At 39.5% G+C, this 26,145-nt stretch overlaps 2 protein-coding genes across 2 annotated transcripts in view; one reads left to right on the top strand and one right to left on the bottom strand.

The window, feature by feature from the left end:
* Positions 1-13,862, top strand: part of USP13 (ubiquitin specific peptidase 13) — a 44,889-nt gene extending 31,027 nt beyond the window's left edge. The window contains exons 12-20 of the mRNA XM_026060623.1: positions 356-530; positions 2,686-2,774; positions 3,155-3,277; positions 5,377-5,403; positions 7,605-7,748; positions 8,745-8,911; positions 9,441-9,603; positions 11,271-11,355; positions 12,059-13,862. Coding sequence (XP_025916408.1) covers positions 356-530; positions 2,686-2,774; positions 3,155-3,277; positions 5,377-5,403; positions 7,605-7,748; positions 8,745-8,911; positions 9,441-9,603; positions 11,271-11,355; positions 12,059-12,152 — 1,067 coding nt within the window. The 3' untranslated portion in view covers positions 12,153-13,862. The remainder of the gene's footprint in view (positions 1-355; positions 531-2,685; positions 2,775-3,154; positions 3,278-5,376; positions 5,404-7,604; positions 7,749-8,744; positions 8,912-9,440; positions 9,604-11,270; positions 11,356-12,058) is intronic.
* An 11,010-nt stretch (positions 13,863-24,872) lies between these two features.
* The window catches only part of PEX5L (peroxisomal biogenesis factor 5 like), a 41,414-nt gene continuing 40,141 nt past the window's right edge, over positions 24,873-26,145 (bottom strand). The window contains 2 exon segments of the mRNA XM_026061390.1: positions 24,873-25,077; positions 25,877-26,034. Coding sequence (XP_025917175.1) covers positions 24,873-25,077; positions 25,877-26,034 — 363 coding nt within the window.

The following is a 26,145-nucleotide window of genomic DNA, read 5'->3' as shown; positions in this document are numbered from 1 at the left end:
TAGCAGAGATGGACAGCAATAATTTTCCAGGGCAGATTGAGCTGATAAAGTGGGTTGGTGGTATTACTATTAATACAGGATTGTGGTTATCATGGCAAGGTTTTAATAACCCGTCCCCAAGTATTTCCAGTTGTGTGTTTTCACCGTGAACAGAAACCTTAAAGAGCGGTTTCAAATGTGGCTCCCTGACCCCAATATAGACAAAAAGCTTTGATGCCCAGCTAGAGCCATGTAGAAGTTTTTATTGGTAAGTAGGACTTTGTACTTCTAAAACCTGTAAAACTAACACTGCAGAGAGGTGCATCATAGCCATGACAGTGTTCATTTAGCTTTTAGTGTCATGTATGTTTCTCAGATGAATTAATAGCCTATGAACTGAAGAGGCGAGAAGCAGAAGCTGCTAGGAGAGCCCCACCAGAGCTTGTCCGTGCCAAGGTCCCATTTAGCGCGTGTCTGCAGGCCTTTTCTGAACCAAACAATGTAGACGACTTCTGGAGCAGTGCTCTTCAAGCAAAATCTGCAGGAGTTAAGTAAGTGTCTGGCTGCCTGTTAAAAACCTGTATAGTAGTGCTCTGTGCTTATCTTGCCACCTGGACACAATGCAGTGAGGAATAGCCAAAGGCACAGCAGGCTACGGGATTCTGTTAGTGCTGGGGCTTATAAGCATTATGTGCAGGTCAACCTTGACGAGAGTCGTAATGACCAGCTGAGCAGGAACTAAATTGTTCTCAACTGTCAAACTCCGAGGGGTGATATGGTCTGGTATCTTGTGACTTAATTGTCTGCCCGCATTTTAAAATCGGATACCATGTATTAGCTAGTGCTAGAGCTCTGTATTGTGCTGTAACATACATAGTCTGGATCTCTGTGCTTGGTCTCTTGATGTCATCCTTTGACTAAAAATGCTGAAGGGCATTGAATGGAGACAGAACAGGGTGAAGTGAACAGAAGTTGTAGTTCTTGTGTAAGCAGCTTCTTTAGATGGATGGAGATTTTTGCATTTGCGACACACTATACTGAAAACTTTGTTTATGTTTTTATTATGTTTTACATTATATATTATGTGTGGATTTCAGCCTATCCACCTCTGCATGCTACAGTGCTTGGTTGCATCTGTTAAACTTGATTGCTGTAACTTGTATGGTGCCATGGTACAAGATGGACATATAAAAGAAGGAACATACCTGATGTGTTTATATTCAGGTAGATAAAAGACATAACCAAGAGCATCTTGGACTTAGAAATGTTTAGAAAGCATTAAGAAGAGATAGGACAGCAGGTAGAGCTCAGTGCAATTTTCAGGGGCAATATTTCTTGGTGGGACTAAGAGTTAGTCCCTTATTGGGTTCTGCTTTTATAGTTCCACAGCAAGGTGTGGTTGAAAACTGGGCTCTGCAATTGGTTTGCTGTGGCTAGGTACTTAGGTATTTTTAGCTCACTTTACATATCAGTGACTCACTGCTCTCTTAGTGTACAGTTTCACTGATGACATTGTATTGAAAATAGGGACAGAGAGAATGCAGAGAAATTGGCAGAGAGAATGCAGCAGAATTCTAAAGGTTTTCTGTATTAACTGTAAATGTGTATGCTGCAAGAATATTCTAATATTTAAATAGATCCAGGATTAGTTTGTAGTTTAGCTCTTCCTCATCCCCATGGTCTTTAAATGCATTCAAAGATAAAGAAGAACTGTCTGTCTTGTTTAACATTCAAAATTTTCTGCTGCAGATCATACATTTACTAAAATTGCAAGGTGGAGTTAACTAGAATTTAGCTAGAAAGTTTTAGAAAGTTTAGCTAGAAACTAGCTAGAATTTAGCTGGAAAGTTCTAGAAAATCTTTAGAAAATATTATGGAAGGAAGGGATTATATTAGTGATGCATTTACCTTATTTTATTCAGTGTAAAGTTAATTAGAAAAAAGGGTGGTGTATGCAAATGGTAGGTAGAAGGAAGGGTGCAGGAGTCTAAATCTGGAAAAATGTCAGCATGGATAATGGGGTACACATAACGTTACATTATGTTCAAGATTAATTCTCACCTCTTCACAAAGTAGGCAAAAATCAGAGGTCCCTTTATACTCAGAAGTCATCCCCTATTTGGGTAAATATCAAAGTAGTTCAGTAACAATATCATGTAGATATTTTATATAGCACTTTCATATGAAAAAATGACACCTTTGTTCTCTTTGAGTAAGTGCTTTATAGATGGACTAATAACTCATGCACAATGTTACTGTTATTAGAAAGACAATTTAAAAAAAAATGCAGATTTCATTGTTGTTACATTCTGTACAAGCTCCTTTTTAAGCCCATGCCCATGCCAATATGTCATTCAAAATTTACTTCCCAACATTCAACTTTGGAACAACTTCTGTAAACAAGTTTAATTTACTATTTACAGTTGTTTTCTATGCTCTTTCTATAAGCAGAACTTCCGCGAGGGCTTGGGCTGACATTCAGAACATGAATGTATAGAAAGCAACTACTGGTAGTGTACTTCACTGTACTTGAAAACATACTCTTTTGTGAAATTTAGGTTCTCACTTATGTTTATAAAATCCATCACCATTCATCTTACTCAGGCATAAAGTTACTCATCTCAGTGTGCATGAGGTATTGAAATATATATTTGTTGAGATTTTTGTTGCTTTGCTTCACTGAATTTTATTTCTGGTGCTTCCCAGAACTTCTCGTTTTGCTTCATTTCCTGAGTACTTAGTGGTACAGATAAAGAAGTTCACCTTTGGCCTTGACTGGGTACCCAAAAAGCTTGGTATGTGCCTTTTATGCTTACCTTTTTCCTATTCTGTCCAAGATATCCTATAACACCTATACATGTCTATATACATACATCTATAATGAGGACCTGGTCTGAGTCATCATTTTCTTCTTTACCTTTATTTTAAGTTGAGATTATTTTAGATTAAACTAAACCTTCAGGTGTGTGGAGTTAAAAGACAGGTTTATGTAGTCTGGCCTTCTAGTTAAATTGTGCTTTAGCATTCGAAACTTCTCAAATAACTGTTTTCAGAAGGAGAATCCTGACTGTGTTTATAGCTTGTGAGTCAGAGTCCTCTCTCTGAAGGGGTGGGTTTGTCCTATGTGGTCATTTTGCTGGATTCATAACATTAGCCTGTTTCTCTACTTTTGTAGATGTTTCTATAGAGATGCCAGACATACTGGACATCAACCACCTAAGGGCCATGGGTCTCCAGCCTGGAGAGGAGGAACTTCCAGATGTTGCTCCTCCCATTATCATTCCTGATGATCCCAAAGGTACTGACTTCTGTTCTCCTGATCTCACCGTTTATCCTCTCTCCCTCTAGCACATACTGATTCCTTTCATCTTTACCCTTCAGAGCTGCAGATAAAAAGCAGTTCCACACTTCTGTAATTGAACACTGTTACATCTCCCCACAGCCTTTTCTTCTCTACTTAACAACCCTAGTTCTCCCAGCTTTGCAGTTTGGATGATGTTTTCAGGATTTATGATTGTTGTTGTTGCTTTGGCCTCTCTCCAAGTAGTCCGTACGTGTTGGAAATTGCTGTGTCCGAAGATAAAAATCATATTTTGTGAACTAGATTGTTTCACTTGCTTTGCTGGCTGTAGTTTCCTACTTATCTCGCCTTGTCGTGGTGCAACACCATGATGCTGTTCAGTGGAGATCAGCTTGCACTGCGTTTAATTTTTTTTATCTTTACATACAGAATTACTCCATATCTTCTATTTGCGTGGATGATTATTCTTTCTTAAGGATGAAGTCCTTGTGCTCATCCTTATTGAACCTTTATTGGTGTCTAGGACTTAAATGGGTAGAGAAGAGTCTGAAGACCTCTAGGTTTATGAAAATCAGCCACATTTAGACAGCATTGACTTTCAGTGCGTGTTCATGGTTCCCTTTCAGTAAAGTCATTGTGCACTTCCCAAAGCCTGGTGCAAATAACTTCATCTCAGAACCCTGCGCTGGGTCTCATGATAGGTGCCAGAAGTGGAGTGGAGCTTTAACCTACTCATTTCTTAGGAGGTGTTACTAATTTGCTATTACCTTAAGAGCACTTTTGTGCTAAAATTTTTCTAAAACCTGATGATAAAATAGTCTAAGTGGTACTGTAGCTAAATCAGCTCATGTCACTCCCTTGTGTACAGAATGTGATCCTTCCTGGTCTGAAGGACTTGTAAAATCTGTCAGGTATTAAGGTATTTGCTGTAGGATTTTAATATAGTTCTGAGCAGATGGTCTTCTGTTCTGTCTCGAAGTTGGCTTGGATCACATGAAACACTGTGGTTCAAGGTGGAACAACATAGCTTTTCTGCTGAACAGATTAATTTACAGTACCGTGAAATTTAATGCACAAAGGAGTACAGTTTAATAAAACAGCTGTCTGGGCATAGATTAAGATTCAAAATGTTATTCATTTAAAATTTCAAAAATTGTTTGCAGTATGACCTAGCAGCTGTGTGTGCGTGGTTCACTTCTCTGGATGTGCATAGGGCTGTACAGCCCATTAAAAAAAGCCCTGCCTCAAGGAGCTGATGTTAAACACCTGACTAAAATGGTTATAAAGCAGAAAGAATGAGTGATTAACGTACCATGCTGTTTTTTTCTTAAACGCTATTTCTTTTACACTAATGTTCAGAACAAAGAATATTAGAATTTCTTCCTTCCTCGTTCCCTGGATTTCTCTGGACAATGAAATATTTTGCAGCTAGTAAAATCACATTTTTATACAGTGACCTTAGAGCCAGGTCTTTACAATATCCTCCAGATGACTTAAGTTTGGGTGCCTCAATATTTAGTAGGATACCAAAGTCGTGCAATTATTCTCGTGACATGAATGCCCCATTTACTTGGATATTTATAATAGTGGTGGCACCGTATCAAGCTTTATGCCTGTGAAAGAAAACCAGTGCCTGAAACTGTGTGTCAGACCAAAGGCTATGCAAAAATTCAGCTCTCTGAAGGTTTTTTTGTCCCTCATCTGTAGTTCCTTACCAAGGCCCATTCTTCCTTTAAAGCTCTTGCTCAATAGACTGACCTAGTTTTAGTTTAAGTGCATGGATGATAGTACCTCATTTAAATGGATTCTTGCTTAAGTTGTTTTAGGTCAGTCATCAACTCTTATTTCCTACCGGTTTATTGTACCAGCGTTGCTTTGCTCTGAGCTGAGTTAGGGAAATTACTGGGCAGAAATATCCCCAGTCTTATTCAGGGCAAAACATCAGGGCTGTAAGGATGTTCATGCACTGCCTGTGTGAGATCAAATGTTTCTATGACTTAAAAATACAGATTTTGTTCTCTCTCATATGAATCTTCTCAGCCTTCACTTAAGTCACTTTACTCCCCCCCCCTTTTTTTTCCTTTCTCAATTTTCAGATCATATGATGAACCATTTCATGGAGTGTATGTATATCATTTTTCTGACACTGACATTTCAGCTGCTTAAACAAATTGCCTTGCTTTTGCTCAGTTAATGGCTGCTCTGTCTGCATAGAGATGCATGAAGCTTTGCTTGCATGCTTCTAAATGGCACTTGGCGTTTGTACTTGGTCAGCATTTGCTTGCGTGTGTGCTGGACTCCTAAGAATCTGTAGTAGCATCAGTTGCCAAAATATGGCCTGTTGCTCTATCTGTAGTTGTTTTGAATATGAAATCTAATATACTTATGTATAACAAAATAGTTATTAGCAGATTGGAAGATGCTAACTCACATACAGGTTTTGATTATATTTTAACTGCAAATTTACAGTCATTTATTGGAAGAAAGACACTATTATTCTATGCCTATACCTTTATCTGTAGCAAGTAGGTTTCTTTTTAGATTTAAAAGTTAAATTTATTTACACATATGTAAGATGAGACTGAAGTTAATAGAAAGGTTTCTGCTAACTCCATTGGACTTTGGATGGATCCTTAAATTAATAGTTGGCTAAGTATGTTGAATGCCAAGTAGTACCTCTCTAGGCTTGAAAACTCCTTCATGTTTTATCTAAACTTTAGCTGAAGAGAAAAGATTTGATTTTAACTTTCATTTCTGACTCTGCTATACTTCTAAATTGACGTTATCGGGATTTTAGCAGAAACTTATTTCAGTTGTGATTTGTAGGGTGAAGCAGCTGGAGCTGCTGTACAAAAAGGGCAAGTTACCTCATGAAACACCCCTTTGACTCTGGTACTCTGCTAATTCCCAGACAGAAGAAATAGTGCACTTTATCTTAACCATCAAGTCCTTTCCAAGTGGATCTTAATGAGAAAAGAAAACCCGTGTATCTATGATTTATTAGTTGTCATGCATATCTGTCCTGCTCTAAGGAGATTTGGATGATCATTTCACAATAATTTTAAATTAACTATTAAACAGCAAAGATACTATTTTATGGTTAACGTTGCTTTTTTTTCTCTGTATTGCAGTGGTGGTGTTCTGTGCTTTGCTGTTAGTGTCAATGGCTATAAGCATACATACATCAGAACTCTGTATCTGAAAATAGTTGCAGAGCATGAGCAATAGCTGCCTTTCGCTTAGGGCAAAAAGTCAGTAGCGTATATGTAATGATTTATGCTGGAGTCTAAATGGAGTCTAAAATGTAATCTGGTCCTTCTCCTGTTGCTGTTAGTATGTTTTTTGCCGCGTTTTTAGTGGTGAGGGTTGCAGATATCTGTAATGTGTCTTTCTAATATTTGCAATGTTGGCAACTTTTATTCTTACCAGCAGTATTTCTGCACAGGATGTTTTCTGCACTGCTTCCAATGGCAATTTATCAATGAGAGAGAGACAGAGAGAGTGAGAACACTGGGAGCATCCTTGTAATAGTGCTCCATAGTATCGGCATTGCTGTCGGGACAAATTGATTTTTCCAAGTGTCAGCAGAGTCAGTGGAAGAAATACTGCTCTAAGCTAAAAGCCCCAGAAGAGAGACCATGTTGAAATGCGGTGCTGTGTGACAGAGGGGGGGTACCACCTCTCCTGGGGAGAAGGACTGGCCGAGTTTCTGCTGGTGTTCAAAGCAGAGCAGGCCTGAGCAGGAGCTATGGGTCATCATCTGCAAGATGCTGCTGATCAGTGGAGTCTTGCAGTTCTGGGGATCACAGCTGCTTGATCCTGGCTCCTTCTGAACTCTGATCTCAGCTGAAGCTGTCAGCCCGTCACTCAGAGATGAAGTTCAACTGGAGACTGCTAGATCCAGCAGCTGTTGTTTCTCTTACCTGCAAGATCCTGCCTTTGAGAGGTGATTGCTTTTGGCTCCCACCTCTAGATAAGGTCAGTACCTAACATATCCACCCTCTTGAAATCCAGTGGTGAGTTTTGTATAAATAAACTATTTATTTGTATAAATAAAATATTTATTTGTATAAATAAAGTCCTCTAAGAATTCATCAAGGTTTAGGGATCTGGATAAATTACTGAGACAAAAGATTATCAGTAAATTCATAAAAAAAACTACAATGCTTTGCACAAGGCTGCTTTCTAATGAGTGTTGGTTTATTACAGTACTAAAACAAATCTAATCAGTATGTAATGTAACATATGGCACCATGAATGACAATGAGAAATACTATAAAATAGATGGAATTAGACTTTTTTTATTTCGCGTCCTTTCTTGCAGCTTTAGATATTGATGAGTCTGCAGTTATGCAACTGGCAGAGATGGGTTTTCCTTTGGAAGCATGTCGGAAAGCTGTATATTATACGGGCAACCTGGGTGCTGAAGTGGCTTTCAACTGGATCATTGCACACATGGAAGAACCAGGTCAGTGGTCAGAAGTTGTAAGGTAACTCCTGGTTCTGCATCTTGGCAGCAAGTAAAAGTTTTATAATGTGTGACAGATAAATGATGGTACCCTTCCCTGCCCCAAGAAACCTGGAGATGTGAATGGTATGTCCTCAGCTGCTCCTAGGATATGCAGATCTTGACCATTATTTGGCATCCTTTGCCTAGAAAAGGATAACAAACCAAAGTTACATCAGAAGTAGTGTCTCCTGTCCTCACTGATGGTGTAGGCCAGCTCTCTGTTTTCCACCCTTTGGTTAGGTCTGTGCTGCAAATGTGACCGATTGTGAGTACACAGAGTCTTGTGGCCCAGATGCTTTTCTTTCATATCAGCCTTCCCTAGCTCAGACTCAGAGCATTCATGTTGTACTTAGAACAAGCCCAATTTGGTTGTCCATCTACTGATGGACAGGGCTGCTATGTAGTCTACCCTTCCTGCGTCTTATCCATGCAGAGTTTGAACCAGTGATTCAGTACTGAGCATACCTGAGCACTCCATCTCCAGGGAACTCTGGATTTGGTTGAGGTTGCATTTCAGTGTGTGCTTTTGTGTTGCTTGTAAAAATGCAGAAGGAGTATGACCTTGGCTTCACTGACACATCACTTCAGCTATGGACTTAGAGTTCATTTTACATCTATATGTGTATCAGGTGGGTTGTCTACTATTCTGGTCTTGTCATTGCTTCCACATCAACCTTTGCTACTTTGCCGCAGTTTCACTTTTGTCATGTGCTGAGCTGTTCCAGCCTGCTCAGTGAGAGAATGTCCACCTAGATACTTTGTAATGTCCATGTTCATCTTGCTGTTTTTAAGACTGTCCACACACCAAAGTTCCAACTGGGCCAGCAAAATGAACTCTACATTGATTTCAGGGCTGCTTTTGAGGTCTTGTTTGTTGTTTGTTTGTGTGTTGGTTGCTGAATTTTCAATTCAGTGAGATAAAAGAATGAAATAATGAATGTTTATTTGTTCCAGATTTTGCGGAACCATTGGCCGTATCTGCTTTTGGAGGGGTTGCTTCCACTGGAGTGACTGGTTTAGGAGCTGTTGGACTAGATAACCAACCTCCCGAAGAGATGGTTGCCATTATCGTTTCCATGGGCTTCCAAAGAAATGTAGCAATTCAAGCACTGAAGACGACAGTGAGTTCCATGAGTTATTGGGAGCATTTAGGTTTTGTTTCATATGATATGCTTTGCACATTTGCATATTGGAGCCTGTGAAATACACATATGAAAGTCAAATCCAGAGAGTGGATGATGCACATGGAACCATTCTGGAAAAGCAGGATGCCCAACTTGGTTGGGTTAGGTTGGGGGAAGAGTGGCTTATGTGTTTCACATGAATATTAAAATGTGGAGGGGAAAGTGAGGAGGACTTACATTTTTCTACCATCTGTTGAGAAATGTCCTGGCTGCCTAAGGACTATATATGTTGAGGATGCAAACCCGGGGGCCGTGGGGAATAGTTGTGGGAGGATTTCATTTCCATCTGTCAAGCTTTTGCAGAGTGCGATGCTGAATACTCTTTCCATGGAGGTAGAGTATATGCCTTATATGTTTCAAGTGCTGTTGAACATGGTCCTTATTCTGTTCAGAGACCGGTATATAAGTGGTAGCATGATGCTAGAGAAGGTATTAAAGGCTGCTCTTTTGCTTGTTTGACTCACAGAACAACAATTTGGAGCGCGCACTGGAATGGATCTTCAGCCACCCTGAGCCTGAGGAAGAAAGCGAGTCTGCTTTGGACATGATGGATATGGAGAATAATGTTAATGCCAACATCCTCGCAGCGACAGGGTCAGAGGAATCCAGGATCAAAGATGGGCCTGGAAGTAAGTTCTCCTTCAGCTTATCATTGATTATCATGCTGTTATATCACACTTATACCATTTATAGAACTCCCTTCAGTTTTGAAGGTAGTCCTTGTGTTTTTTGGACATGACCCAGACAATTTACTCCCAGTAAATATACTCCGGTTCTGAAGCTGAGTCTGACTCTATGGGGTTGCTACACTCTGTGGGCTGTGTTAGCTCAGAAAACTGTTTCCCTGGATTTGTTGTACAACCTGAGCTCAAATTTCTTGTTGCCACGGCATAAGAGTCTGTCCTGCTCTAGCTTTAATTTTTCTTCTATTGATATAAGATAAAAGAAGGACAAAAAAAACCCTAGAGTGCTGAATTCCTTTAAGGTTGAACATCCCAAAGATAAAAACACTGCTGTTACAGATCACCTGAGTGTGTGTCCTCCTGTGGTCTGATGGGGGATTTGATAATCCCTTGAACCAAATTCCGCAGTTTACATATGGCAGGTATAATTTGTATCCTGCATATGTTCATGTACTTTTGGGTGATGTTTTTTCTCTGAGATCGTAAGTCATAGCTCTTACTACTACTGCTGCTCAACAAACCACAAGATGGGGCTTTTGTACAGCAGTCAAAGCTGTGAAGTAGGCGAAAAACCTATTGTAGATCTAAATGCACTACAATACAACAGCAGAGTGGTTATGCTAGGATAAAGATAATACATAACTATGTTTTTTGAAGTGTCTTTAGTCACCTATTCTAATAACTGTAGTGTGTATGTTCCACACTTGTCCCTAAACTATCTTGGCCTTAATAGTCTCCCAAAAATTATTAACAAGCAATTTGATTTTGTTTCTGTGGTTGCTATTATTATATAGGAATGCTCATTTCTTTGTTTCTGACATTATAAAGACCAACCTTAAGTCTCTTGGAGACATGGGAAACATTATTTATCATTAGGTAATAAAGATTTGGAATAATTATTTTTTATGGTACTTAGCCTTTATAGACTGAGACCATTTATTGAGTGCCTGAAATCCTGATAACCAACACGATACTGTAAAATGGCTCCAGAATACCCTCTCCACCAAAATCCAGGCCTCTGTCCTTATGCAGTACCCTGAAAGAAGGTACCCTTTTACTCTCAGTGGTAATCTTGGTGAATGTTATGAATGGGTGGGGAGCAAGAACGAATGCTGAGTTCTCCAGAGATCTGAGCACAAAAATTGTCCTCTTACTAAAGGAAGAGGTTTCTTTCCTGTCCTCTCTCTTATGGGCTGATGAAGGTTAGCACTTCCATTTTTGTTTGATTTATAGGGGACTTGTGATCGCATTCATAAACACAGCTAATCTGTGTGCAGAATGAACACCGTATCTGGCACTTTATGTGGTGGTGCTCTCTGTGAACTGGGAATGAATCGCTGCTGTTTTCTCTCTTGTAGCAGTGTCTGTGATCACAGCCCTGCTGTATGTGCACAGATCTGTGTGGGTTTGATTTGGGTGTGTTAATGTTTGACAGTGAATCTGAGTGCTATGTAAAGTACATAAAGCTCAGCAGTGTAAACTGTGGAGGTGCAGAGTCTGATTTAGAAGTGCTCAGGTGTTTCTCTAGTTTTAGAAAGAAAAGGGTTTCCCTGGCTCCATGTTGCAGCATCAGCAATGAAAGACTTATGCTCTCATTTGTATTTGTTAAACAGGATATGAGCTGTTTGGGTTCATCAGCCACATGGGAACATCCACAATGAGTGGCCACTATGTTTGTCATCTCAAAAAAGAAGGAAGGTGAGTGGAATTTGGAGAGAAATACAAAGATGAGCAAATGCTTTCTATGTAATGTGCATCTATGTAGAGCAGGGTGTTCTGCACTGCGGAGTAAACACGCATGTTGTTACCATGTATACATTTCCCACCAGTGAAATGAAGGTTATGAATATTTTGAAGGGAGATTGATTTTGTTATTGATTGCATATGTACTGAGTCTGCATTAATTATGCCAAGGTCTGTGCTGATACGTATCACTGGCTCTCCTATGCTTGCTATCCCAAAACTGTTCCCCTCACTTTGGGGCGTCTGTTTTGTACCTGGCTTTGTTTATTTGAGCTTCCCCCAACTTTCTATCACTCCCTATCAATAGGAACCCACACACTGTGGACTGATATTAGTACCAGTAACACTAGTACTGTGGATTTTGGCTGGTACACAGATCTTGGCTGTGGTTTTGATATGTTCCTATTGTTTGGCACTGGGGATCCTTGATTTTCCTTCATTTAAACCCTAACTACACATCCCTCTGTACATCACTCTTCCTTTTCAATTGCTGACTCTGCAGGCAAACCTGCTTCAGCTGTTTCTCTGTCCTTTTGTTCTTGTTGTGATACCTAAATTTAGATTTTAAGCTCCTTGAAGTTTGGGTCTGAGAAGTCCCTGATAAACTCTTGATGATTTTTATACATGTGGAATTTAATTAATCTTGTTTTTGTTTCAGATGGGTGATCTACAATGACCTTAGAGTCTGTGCCTCAGAACGACCTCCCAAAGACCTGGGCTACATTTATTTTTATCACAGGATACCAAGTTAGACCTCAGATCTATTACCTGGCCTTATGAAGCCATAGCCTTTTTAACCTGCCAAAAAACGTTTAAGAAAAGATAAAATCTAAAACCAACAAAAAAACTAGCCTTTGGACTGCCAAAAAGCAAAGGAAAACATGGGATATTTATAGTTTATTTAAGAACAGTCAGTTGATGCCTTCTTAAGTATTAGAGGGAAGATTTCTATTAGGAGATGTACAATAGGTTGTTTTAAATTTATACACTTTAAAGGATACCTTAAAGACCATGTAGATTACTGGCATAGTCTGCAGCTAGCATGTGGAGAAAACATGTTTCAGAATTGAACAGAAACAAGTCGGTTCAGCCCAACTCTTGCCTGTTCAGTCCGTGTGTCCTTTGAAGGCCTTGAAGAAATACTTGTGTCCGTGGTAACTGGGAGCCCCTGCTTTCAATCAGAGTCCAGACCGCTTAGGGAAATCATATCCCATATGAAGTGAAAGGGAGGGGATCTGTGACTCTTCTTCAAAGCAGAATATGTCTCATATGAGATATTATTTTCATTACAATAAGAAAAGTTGACTATAGCTCTCTCTGTTGGAATTCAGTCATGTAGTGTTTTGTTTTGCATTTTCGATGCCTAAACTTAACAACATAATGGAGATGGAAGTGATCTCCTGTCAGTGACATGTATGTTTTCTGCCAAAGAGAAATAGTGGATTTCATTTTTACAGAGGAAGGTTTCTCCATCTTCTCTTGAATGTTTGTTTTGCTCTTATAACTTCTTCCAACAGATTCGGGATTACAAATGGCTAAAAGAAGCACTGACTTTAAAAGTAAATGCATACAGCTCAGGAAGAGCAAGACTATTACTTAAATTTATTTTCTGCTGAAGGAGCTAACGATGGTATTAGTGTCCCACTATTTGTTGCAGGGAAATTTGCATCTAAAACATTGACACTCCTACTGAAATCAACTCCCTGGTAAAGTACTTGCAGTATAATTCTGCTTTCCACCAAAGGTTGCTTATATCTTTAAGTTTGAACCATGAGTGGGAGATGTTGCTTAGTAAAATTGCTGATTTATTGATTCTCCACCCTTTCCCCTTTTAAAGAAACAAAAACTATGCCTTGTAATGATATTTCAGCTTTGTGGAAACTTGCAAACACCAATAATATGACCTCTTCAACAGGCACCTTCTATAAGGGTGTTTATATTTTCTTTGGCGGGGATGAAGGGGTGGGTAGGTAGGAGCTGGCCTTTCCTGCCCTATTTTTTTCGTTTGGTTTGTTTTGGTTGATATCACAGGGAAGAGTATATCTGTGGGTTTTCAAATTGTAATTAAAAACATTTATTCTGGAAAAAAATACAGTGGTAAAGGTGAAACATTTCATGATTCCAAAAAAACCCCAAAGGTTCACAGTGTGTTGGCTACTGCTTAGAGGCAGTTGGTGGAGTTACCTCACATAATTTTACTGAACCCTCAAAATAAACTGGAACAGTCAAAAAAAAAAAAAATTCTCCTTACAGAGTGCGAGAGAGGCAGGGAGGCGTAATTACATCTTCTCTGCAGTGAAAGCCTGCAAGTTTAATAGCAAAATCCAGGCAGCTACACACTACAAAAGAGAACTCAAAAATCTGGTTAAGAGTAAGGCATTTTATTTTTTCCAACTTTGGGGGGTGGGAGGGGGAGAGTTCTCCCTCTGGCCATACAGCCTCGTGCAGAGCAGAAAAACACAGTAGGGTTTTTTTTGTTGTTTTTTTTTAATTGGACTCTGATCTTAGAAGATGATGAGAGAAATTCTAGTGCAATGATTCTGTAGAGTGTCAATGGTGCCGAATTGCTGGGAAAGCTGCCTGTATCTACTGATGCTCAGGAATGGTGTTCAGCACATTGATAAGTGGCTCCTGTGTGATTCAGCTGCCTTGTAATTTCTGAGCCACCAGTTCTGGACAAAATAAAAGCTGCTGGCAAATTTTCTCCTTCTTCCAGGTTTTTTAGTATTTGTATCTTTCACCAAGAAGTGCCACATTTGAGAAAGTGGGATTAGCAAATTGTGTGGTGACATTTCTTGTATTTAAAGTGAAGAGAAAAACTTTTATATAGCTTTATTTGTACTTTTTTTTTCCTGGCGGTAAAGAAGTTCAAAGGCCTCTCTCTCTCTCTTTTTTTTTAATGCCCAGTTATATTCCAAGGAAGTTCAACACAACAGCCTTCTTCTTGCCTCATGAACTTAAAGGGCTATTTACAAACTATCTGGTGACCATTACGCTTTATTCAGAGACTGTGGGTAAGTAAAAGGCAACAGAGTTGTTCCTGTGTTCATTATTCACCTGGAAGCGTGGCTGGTCTCACAGGATTAAGGATGGAGCTTGGACTCTTCCAGAGTCAGGTACATGCTAAAACTGAGTGGCTGTGGGACTGCTGTTGATTTCAGTTAATGTCAGGCACGCTTAGAAAGCTGGCAGGTAATAAGCTGGAAAAGGTAAACTAAAGGGGAAGGCCGTTATCTGGCAGTGGTAGGTGACTTCAGCACTCTAGAGTACCACCAGCCTAAGCTAGCAGGCGGGTCAGAAGTGCAGGGAGCAGTCTAGAGGAAAGACTTACAGATTTTTTTAAAATGTGGTACTTGAAAATCATCTGTTTGAGGATCTTTTTTTTTTTTTTTTAATCTCCCAAAGTCACAGCTTCCCTCCTTTATCAAATGACCAGTTGAGTCATTTCACTCTTGTGATGGGATATGGGTGAAGAACATCAGCAGCTCTGGGGGAGCAGGATGCACCTCCTGACTCTTCAGCCTAACTTAGGAAAGAGGTTTTTATTTTTTGTTTTGGGGTTTTTTGGGGCCTGCAGAATTCACAGTAAAACAGGCTGTAATGGAGAGATGAGTAATATCTGAGGCTGGGATTACTTTCTATGCCAGAAGTTGTATGTGCCTGACTGTGCTGGGCCAGGCCTTAGTGCGCAACCTGAGCAATAGCTGACAGGAATCTCCATGTGTCTGGCTACTGCAATGAGTGTAAGAGAGTTTTGGGTGTACTTTGAGCTTCTTCCCAAAAAAGAATGGGGGGAGAAAGATCACTGTGAGCTGTTTGAGACAATCTCGCCTGAAAACTATGGCAATCCAGGGGCTGACAGCAAATAATGCACTTATTTCTAGGACTGATTTTACATTTTTGTGTGACGCATTTTAGGTTAGGAGAGTGGAAGGAAGAAAAACTCAGCAACATTTCCTCTTTCTTTCCATTTCTCTTCCCGTTTCTCACAGCACACTGGATTTCCAGTAGAGCCTCATTCTGAGCCACAGTCTCTGCTCTCCAAAACACATGTAGACACAGAGTCCTTTTTAATCTTCCTAGCTAAAATATAATTAGGATCATATTTTAATTTATTCAAAGCTATTGTTTAAAACAAATCCGGATGTTTTTGGACTCCTATCACTTGTGATTCTGCTGGGTTCAGTAGTATAACTCCTGACTTACATTGGTACAACCTAAACCGGAATCAGTCTAGTTTCTTTAGTTCAGGCAGCCTTCCTGAGCTGTCATGCAAATTCTGGGTCTGGATGCAACTGGAGCTCATTAGAGTGTTTTAGAAGTATCTCCAATTCATTCCTTTTGTTTTCCGTCCTGGTGGCAGCCATCCTTATTTTCTTTGCTCTTTTCATGCATTGAAAGACTATGCAAAATATGTAACTGGATAAAACTTTTTATTCTCTTTCCATCCCCCCTCCTCCGTTAATGACTGAGATCAGTTTCTGATTTCCTTTCAGTTTTCTGAGGTTTTACTGTTGTATCCTGGAAGTGTCTGTACAAGTTGATTTTGCACCATTCAGAATTGTTTGCTTGAAGCACTGTTAACAATTTGGAGAGTGTTTGAGATGAGAAAGGTTGTGAATGACATTGTTGCAACTGTTTTAAATTAAAAAGAAATATTTACACATCTTGTGATTGTGTAGATTTTTGCCTCTTTCTTTTCTGTCCAACCTTAAGAAGAATAGAGTGAGAATGTTTTGATGCTGCCTCTTTTCTTACTTTCAGTTGTTATGGTATTTGGTATTTTAATAAAAGACCTGCACAGGGAGCAAAAATTTTTGTGAGATTCTTGGTTTCTCATGACTCATGGTAACTCTATGGATGCAAAACACCCCAACCCTGAGTGAATATAAAACATGGCAAAACTATAAAATAGGATTTAAACTGAAATGAATTTTTTGTTTGCAACTTTTAAGCCAGTTGATGTTCTTGGAAAAACATGAGTCGACAACGTTGATGTAGAAGAGCGTTGTCATTTCCCATCCAGCTTTGTGCTGTTCCCCCTCACTAAAACAGAAAATAGCACCGCTGTGTCTCAGGCGTGCTGCAAGTGTAATGTGAGTAAGTGAGGCATTGGTGCTACGATGAGGGAAGGTGAGTGCCGTAAAAATATCGAAGAAAGATAGCGTACAGCTGACAGCCTGTGTGGAGTAGGTGATTATATTTTCAGACTTCTTTACCACTGTCCTTCCCAGTGATTTATTTGAGCAGCGCTTTGTACATAGCATTTGGCACTAATGCTTTCTTTCCAACCGCTCCATTCATTTGCCTTCAGGACAACATACCATGTTCCTGGTTCATGCTCACTACGGAGCAAATAACTAATGGACGTTACTGCTACTTCTTTGCTGGCACATTTGAGCAGCATGAACTAAACTAACCTTAACGTCTCTGGGCAAAATACGCCACTGTCAAGCACGATTACTTGGATCCTCAGGTGTAGTATGTTTTTAGCTCCTGTTGCCTTTTCTGCTTTAGGAGCGGCTGTTTTAGTTAAAGCCATAGGCAGCAATTCCTATTAGCTTTTCTGACAGGGCTTTCTTTCGACAGGCACAGCGTGACTGTATCTGCTATTTTTTTTTCTGGACAGACCCACATGTCCACTGAGGGTATCAGGCCCCAGACCCATCTCCACTTTGGCTTGCTTTCTCAGTAGCCCTTTGCTGGAGTTGTCACAGCCCCTCACTGGTTGCTCCCTGCTCTGTCCACAGTGGCACATCTGAATCTTCTCTCCCCTTCTTGTCTCGTGTCTGTGCTCCCAGTGCCCCGTAGCAAAGGCCCGAAAAAGATGTCACGCCTGCTCTCTCAGCACTTCCACGTCTTTGCACGAACGCCAAACCTGAAGTCACCACTAGCTAACTGCCCCTAAGGGATATGGGAACTTGCTTGAATAATGGTGCAAAATACTTTTATGAACGTTTAGAATAAGGCCCTGAATCTCTCTGACTTTTTCTTTTGAAGTCCCTGGATTTTCTGTGTTAGCTTGCACTAGACAGGATGTAGTTACAAAGAAAAGCTCTTTCTCATATCAGAATAAATGAAATTGCATGTTTTCTTGAAGAAATACTTTCCTGACATTGTGAAGAGCAAGATTCTGAAGTTCTTGCATTCAAATTCCACAGTATGGGCTTGATTTCCTTATTTTGCATTTTACATTTATAATTTTACATTTGACTTTTCTTTGCAAGTCTGTCAGTCACTGAAAATTGACTTCATTTTTCATTTTTTCAGAAAGATGTATTGTAATATTACTTCTGTTTTAAGTGTGCAGTTACCTGATCTGCAGGAAAAAATCTGATAGACTTTTCCTTTTTCCTCCTATGAAGTGTATGTGCAAAATTGTTTGAGCCAGTCCTCAGCTGGTATAAATTCCAGCTGTATGCATAATTGATCAGTGTGCTGTTGGAATAAAAATAAGTGATTAAAAAAGGAAACACCTCAGAGTAACTTGATGGGTTTATTAAAAAAATCTGCTGATAAGGAAGAAGCTTCTTCTGGGTTTAATTTTTAAGCACAGAAGCACATCTATTTCATAAAGAATAGGAAAGAAGACCTCATATTAAAAAAATCCTTTATTTCACTTAGAGATGTAGGTCCCTCCTTTCATTTTAAGTAATTATAGTCAAAACCATCTTAAAATCCAAAAGAAATTTTGAAATATTTGAAGCCACAGACAAAGTTTATTTTTAAAACATATTTAAAAATTGCACAGTTATAAATACAGGTAAATAAATACAGTTTAATATGTGGAAAAGAACCCACACTGGAAACCCAAAGGAAGGCATGCCGCCATTACAGTACAAAAATACTACATGAACTGTGGTGCTCTGCAAATAGTAATCTATAAGCTTAATAAATTTAACACATCCAATATGCACATAGTTCATATCTGAGGAAACAGGTTATTTTAAAGAGCAGTGCAAGGAAACATCAAATTAAAGCATCAGTAAACTGCAGGTCTGTGTTTAATATTATATACAGCTGATAATGCACTAAATATACAGAGGCGAAGTTACCTGCTGTAAGAAACTAATCTTTTGCTCCGTATGTACTTACAGACGCAGATTGTCAGTCTGGGTCAATATGAACCTTTAAAATGGAATGTAAACATTCGAGCGTAGGGCCGAACTCCCACCTCTCCATCCGCTGCCCGCTTGCTGCTAAGCCTTGCGCGAACACTTAACTTCAGGGACTATTCAGCGGGTAAAGTTAAGTGAGCAGTGCGAGTCTTTGCAGGAACAGGGCTTTTTGGATGGCCTGGGCAAAAGTCTTTGCAAACCCTATGATCTCTTCTTTCCTGTATGTTGGCTTAAAAATAAAGCCAAGGAAGCTGATGCAAGACTGCAAAGGTTTTCAAACAGTTTACAGCATATAGAAGAAGCTGCACAGACTGCCTTTCAAAACTATATATTTTAGTTTATTCTAGATATGTTATACTCTGATATATAAAATATATATAAATGTTTTGATTTTTCTGAATTTACAATAGGTTACTGATATTAAAAAGGCTCTTTAAATTAAAGATTTAGCCAATGTCAGGGCCATTCTATAAATGTGGAAAGGGAAAAAAGATCAAAGCACATTAAGTCTTGACCATGCAAGCTTGCTCAATGGGATGTCACATGTGCAAGCGTTTGTAAAATTACAGCTGATTTTAGGAAACTTTAGGTTCCTTTTGACTGTCTCTCCCCCATGCCTAGCACCTATTGCTTTGTGTGTTGAGACTTTTCATCTTTCTGTGGATTCTTTCTCATTTTGTCTAGGGTTGTTCAAAGCATCAGTGGTCTCTTCATGTGCGGTACTCCTCTTTTTTTTCTTTCTTTTTTTTCTTTCTTTTTTTTTTCTTTCTTTTTTTTCTGATATATTTTAACAGTCCAGTAATAAAACTATTATATAGAAATCTGATTTCTAGTCTAGATGAGGTTTGAGTAGCAGATAATACTGTATTGCATACCCACCAGTTTTTTTTTCACAACGTGCAGTGCGTTTTGTGTATCGCTTCTATCTGTGAATACTCAGTATTGTATCTTATAAACATTTATGATATAAATTCACTGTACAGACTGCTAAGCTGAGAGCACGGGTGACTAGAATCCTCCATTTGTCAGCTGTGCAGGTTATTCATGCTAAGTAACTAGTGTGTCATTTTGCAGATGCACATTGAGATGAGACAGATCTACAACCAATCTGTGATTCAGTCCGATTCTCACTGGCTCCAGCAGGCAATGATGCAGTAACGTTGTAAGTTGTTACGCCTGTAACGCTCGCTTTGGGGTTCTGAAGGCCTTTGCGCTACAGATGTTCATGGCATCACCCAGCTGATCTGTTGGTGTTGTCAGCGTCCTCCTCTCCATCTGACAGGCAGGACCAGGTTTTCTCAAGTGACGTGTTAGCTCTTAGTGCCTAACTTCATGTTCTGAGCTTTCAGCTGAGCGAAGCATCAGCAAAACAAGCGGATGCAGCAGTTACTCAGATCCTGTGAAGTTTAAGGTCTGCGTATTTCAAACAGGATAGCTGGACACTTAGCCACCTTCAGAGCTAGTGGACAAATTTGCAAAGCTTGGCTGTGGTACATGTAGACCAAAACAATAGCTATCTGTTTCGATGGTTCTTGGCATCTTTTTCTCTGGTTTGGTGACATCTGGTTTAGGCTTGTGAAGAGAATGTGAAAAGCCAAAAACCCAGCTTCGTTGTGAAAGCTGCATATATTCATCTTCTTAGTTCTTAAGAGGATATTCAAAACATGTCTGCAAAAGCTATTACTATGGATTTCTGTCATTAATTAAACACCTGAAGAAAGCATGAAATCCACAACAGAAGGATGGGATTTAAAAAGTGCTCTATGTTGATCTACATAACATGAACAATTCCAGTTTTGTGTTTAGAAGATGCAAAGTGCTTTTTAAATATCCCATAGAAAATACCAATCAATAGTTTAAGAATACCCTATGTGTGGGCCTTATGCATGCATTCCATAAATGTATATGCAAGTAGTATTACACCATGCTTTGGGTTAATATTTCAATATGGTTATTTGTTAATATAGTTGCATGCAGTATTGTCATATGTGAGGTTTTGTGTTATTTGAACCTCCCCCTCAATATTTTTACAACTGCTGTGATTTAGCAGATATTAAGAAAATACCATTAGATACAATTATGTGTATGTGTTTACCTAAAAATCAAATTGATATTTTAAACTGACCTAAACCAGTCTCTTGCAACAAGGAATTTAGTCATTGCAGTTTAAAGAGATCAGCAAGAAATGAGCTTTGCTCATTGCTTTCTTTCATTGAGAAGTCTTATTCCATATCCAGTGGCTGTTCAGCATGAGCAATGCTCTCAGAGGTCAGCCCTGATCCGGTAACTGAATGCATGCACATGATCCGATCATGCAAAGTGCTGAACACTCCTGTGAAGTCTGCAGGATTTGAGTGTTCAGCAGCTTGATGGATCAGACTTACAGGTCATAAATATTCATAAAGCTTTGCAGAGGAGAGGGTTAGGAAAGCTGGGGTTAGGAAAGCATTTTTAACTGCATTAAATATATAAAATAGAAGAAAGACTCAACAACCTGGAATCAATTACCTGGAAGTGATAAGTCACTTCTAGAGAAAGAGGGGAGTAACAAGAAGGGGAAGCAGGATGGGGAGATGATGATAAACCATTGCAGCCCTTTCATTTGGTATCACATGCATACTGTACAGTCCTAATCCTGAAATGTCTTAGGTTCTCTTTTCTGCTGAAATTGCTAGTTGCAGTGCAAAACTGCTTCCTTACTTACTCCTGAGCAGTTGCACAGTTGTCGTGTTTCACCTTCTCTGAATTTACAGAAGGGGCAACCTCACCCACACGAATGGTCTGTGAGATGACAGAATTACTCTGCTCTCATATAGAGCCATCGCATGCAATGGCTGTTACTTCCCCTTCTTCCTTCCTTGCGCACCTGGGCAAGTCGGGGACGGAAGGAGACTGCGACTTGGTTGAGCTCCAAGGGAGCACTGAGAACAGGACCCAGATTTCCTGTCTGTCACTCACAGGCTCAATCTGCTACAGTTCAGCACCCTGCTTATTTATCCTACCTCGTGCCTGGTTACAAGTACAAGTAGATGCTTTTCCTCTTCAGGGTGTTAATATGCTCCAGCCTCCTCACAGGTTTCCTCTTGCTGTTACAGGCAAACACACATCCTTGCCACTGAATACGTAAGAAACACCATGAGGGGGTAAGACCAAAGCAAGATCTAATCCTGCCTTCTGTACTGACAGTGCTTGGCAGTAGGGGCTTAAGGAAGAAGGTAAAAAACCAGGATATTGAAGCATACACAGCAGTGTCCCCAGAATTACCAAGGACTACTTAGCATAAGCAAGCCTGTCCTATTTGTGTGGAGAGCTCAGTCACCAGCCGCTCTCCTGCACAAACCGGGCCTGACCTGGTGTCTAGCGGAGCAGGAGGAGGTGTGCCACCCTTCCCTTTGAGCCTAAGTCTGCTCTAGTCTTTCCCTTGCACAACACCTTGGTCAGCAGTCTGTGGTTAACTGGCTACAGACTATCTAAAACGGGAGAGAAAGATGGGATAATCTCCCAGGGTCTGCACAAGCTCTTTTGACAGGCTTTTCATCGCCTGGCCCCTGTGCGGCAGACCTGCTGTGCTTGGGATGAATTTGGAGGCCTGAGGATACCCTTGGGAGGCAGAGTTTAGCCCCAGTGATTTTTTTCTGGGTTTATGCAGGCAATTCTGCTGGTACCAGTAATGYTGGTGTGCACGTGTTAGCAGATGCATGCAGTTCTGAGCAGCGCATCCCGGGATAAATTGAGAGCTACCTACTTTGTCTGTTCTTTTTGCAGGGCTAGGAGTTACGTTAGATTTTAATGCCGGGTCCGAGTGATATCTAACAAAATTGCCACATTACTCATACACATTCTGGAGAAAAATAGGTTTAGTGAACTGTCATCCGTATTACGCGTGTCCATGGTCATTCTGACTCTGACAAGTCAAGCAGTGAAGTTTGTTGATTTGAGAGGCACAGAAATAAAGCTCTTGAACATCTAAATCCTCCGGATAAGCACTAATTATCCTACACCATAGCACAGAGGATATTCTAGAAGAACATTTGTGATGGCAGGGCATCAAGCAAAATCTAAGCACATATGCCTTTGCTTTACAGCCTCTTCTCAAAGCTGCCTCCTTTCTCTCTTATCACTTTTCCAGATTCAATTGCACTGCACCTTCTGCTCTGCCTTATCAATACAGGACTGTCATCACACATCGCTGTCAAAGCAAAAGAGCAAACTGTTGTCAGCAGATATGCATACAGCAAGCCCGCTTCAGCTAAAATGACATTCCCAGTCTCAGTCCTTGATATCCAGTCCTTAGGGAAACACTGCAGGACTCCGTTATGTGCTTGATAGATAAATAGGAATATATATTGACAATGAATTAAAAAAGCACTATTCAAAAATTCCTGGAGCTGTTTCAGCACCTCTGTTCTGTGGAAGGGGGTGACGGGTAAGCCTTTTATTTTAATGAGAATTGATTATTTTTATTTGACAAATTACACTTGGTGATTAGATGCAGTGATTAGACTATCTTACATGCAAGTTTCCTTTAAGTGGTTGCTCAAAATAACATACAGCTGCAAGAAACTTTAGATTTGTACTGGTGAAACTGCCTAATTCCCCCAGAGTTTCTTTCTCTGTGATTTGTGCATTTGGATTTTTCTTTTTGATACAGATAATTGGACTGATTTTTTTTTCTTTATGCTGCTTGTAGGAAATGTGCTGTTTTTCCCACTTTAACACATTCCAGTACATACCCTGTATGTTACATTCCTGACTGTGTACCAAAACATTCGCTGTTCAATTAAATTTTTTTCTTTCACTATTTAGCAATAATATCAGCAACTTATTAAAATAACAGCAACTGAAAATTAACTCCTGAAAATTTTCTATTCCTTTCTTTGACTAACACATTCACCTTGAACTAAACATGTTTGCACTACACCCAAATCGATTCCTTCATCATGAGGCAGTGCATTCTCCACCCTCACTCTGCCACCCAAATACCGTTTGCCATTCATCCAATCCAGCTAAACTAAGATTTTTTTTGTGGGGGGGGAAGCAGCTACAAATACTGATGGATTTGGATAAGGATTTGGTTTGCTATCATGGAGGTCACTGAGAGTTTTGCTACAGCTTGCCATAAGAGCAAAAAGGATCAAATCTTAGTCCCAGTCCTACAATCCGTATATAGACCAATCTTTTCTTTTCAGGGAAAATTTTCCCTTGAGCATGGTCTGCAGGCATTGATTCCTATGAAGTTTTTCTTTATTTGTAATAGAAATCTGCAGGCTTATTATCTTTTGAAATGATATAATTCACATACAGCATGTATGTGTGCCATACCAGGTAGATGCATAATAAAATAGTCTTTCCAAGAGATATTATTTGTATCTGCATTTTTTAAAACATATTGAAAACCTTATAATCGCATTTCAGGAAATGGTATTTGGTCCTCTATGCCAACAAGGCTATCCTGTATATTTTGTTGTTACTAATTAAAATAAAAATAAAAGCATAGCATTATTTTACAGAAAGAAAGATTAAAGTGCATAAGTACATAGACTGGTGCAGATCCTGCTACAAGCGCCTTTGTAGAAGACATACTCTTTCCAAGATCGGAGATAGCTGGTTTAAACAACAAAAATTTTAGTGCAAATTACTGCTTCTGCTTGCAACATTTGTCCTTCCGGTAAGTAAATGGTCTAATCCCATGAGACCTCCATGTACAATGTTCTTGTTACATCCCACGTAGTTTGCAACACTATGAGCCTGCAGAATTGGGCCCAGATTCAATCAAGGAACCTTCAGAAGCAAAGCTCTTGTTGACTGCCAACTAATAAATATAGTCAAAACAAAATGCATCCATTTTACATGCATTTATTTTCAGAGCTATCTTAAAGATGGACCTTGAGAAGACTTTTCAAGAAAGAAACCAAAGGATAGGGAATCCCTGTGGTAGCGAAAAGTGGCGTCAGCATAGTGCAATGAGCTACTAAGCAGATTCCTTGGATGCGTTGCTCACCATTCTAATGTGCAAGAACGATTATCTAGGTTTGTTCCTAATATATTTTTCTTTGTATAGCTGTGTGTATACATAGCGATATAGCTTGCATGGGATGAAGATTCTTCAGAAATGACTGCGTCATCTAGTTCAGGGCTTTGTCAGATTAGCTGCAATCCATTTCAATCGTTTGACTTTGAACCTATTTACAATATTTTGTGCTTTTGAACTTCTCCTTTTTGAGTCATGTCCAGGAGAATTCCCCCTACCGATCTACAGCCATGATCTTTTGGAAAACGTGGTCATTTTGAGATAAGTCATAGAAGAGTTCTCTAGTTCCTAATACAACTTAATCACTTTGTGGATATTTTTTATTACGGCTCTAGGTTAAAAGCTCTTAACAGAATGTCTAGATCACCCACATTGGCAGCTTGAAATAGTTCTGGTTGGTCCATCATAGACAGAGCAATTCGGAGTGCTGCCCAGATATTGCCTGATAGAGCAGGATGGGGAACCTGCTGTTGGTTCCTGCTCTTTCTTTGCAAACTGAGAGCAGTGAGAAAATTGCTGACAGCCTCTCTGCAGGGAAGAAGAAAAAAGAAACATGCAAGATAATATGCTTAAAGACTGGTGTAAAGCTTTCTAAAATACCATGCTAAAATCAAATACATTATTTTACAAGGCAGTTCATTGCAGTCTCTTTGTGTTATTCTTGTCTGATTTGCCTTAAACGAGTGGACAAACTGTTATTGCTTATTGTTTGTTAGAAAAAGGGCTTGTAGCAATGCAGAGCTCAGTCTATTCATACGTCTGGGGAAATTGTTCTTACTGCTGTATAGTTCCCCTTCATCTTAACTGTCACTTGGGACCCTTCTTATAGAGGCCTGGAATATCATCCTTGATTCCTGAGGGACGTATTAAAAGTGTCTTTCAGAGGATTAGATACTTGAAACAATTTAACTGAAGTTTCCCTCCTAAGGATGGACACTCAAATTTTCTTTCGGAAAAGTTCCTAAGCACAGGACTAACTTTAAGTGTGAGAATAATCCCACTGATTATAATAAGAGTACTTGCACTTAGAGCTAAAAAACTACTTAAGCAGCTTCCTGAATGAGAGATTCATCTGTTTTTAATAGAAATTATGTAGTTCCATTAAACAGAATGTGTGGATCTGACAAAAGTATCGTTGCTTTCTTAGTGGATTTGAGAAAAACATCATTGCTTTGTAAAATATCATTCAAAATTTTTGCAATAGTTGAGATGAAGACAAAAAATCAGAATATAGCCTCATAGATAACTCTAGCTAGAAAATGAGTTTTCACTTCGTAGATGTTTATATGATCCCTGACTTTTTTGTTTATACATTTTTGTAACTTACCTGTATGCTCCTAGGTTGATGCAACTTATCCCTAAATTGTATCTGGACCTAATGAAGCCAGGCTGTATTTCTAAAGCACGTGTATAGGCCTCAACAGCTTCTTCACTTCGATCCCCATTTGCCAAAGTTGCTCCAAGTCGGTTCCATAATGTATAGTCCTGGTGAGAAAATGAGAGTTTTCTACTGTAGGTGTCAAGCAGGGACATAATAGCTTTTTTTTTTTTTCCTCAAAGTAAGGAAGAGTGCAGAAAATAATAGTATCTTCTCCT

The sequence above is a fragment of the Apteryx rowi genome, unplaced genomic scaffold, assembly GCF_003343035.1.
Source record: "Apteryx rowi isolate R43461 unplaced genomic scaffold, aptRow1 scaffold_10, whole genome shotgun sequence".
NCBI classification, from domain to species: Eukaryota; Metazoa; Chordata; class Aves; order Apterygiformes; family Apterygidae; genus Apteryx; species Apteryx rowi.
The sequence above is the reverse complement of the archived record's forward strand: the minus strand, read 5'-3'. Positions and strand labels throughout refer to the sequence as shown.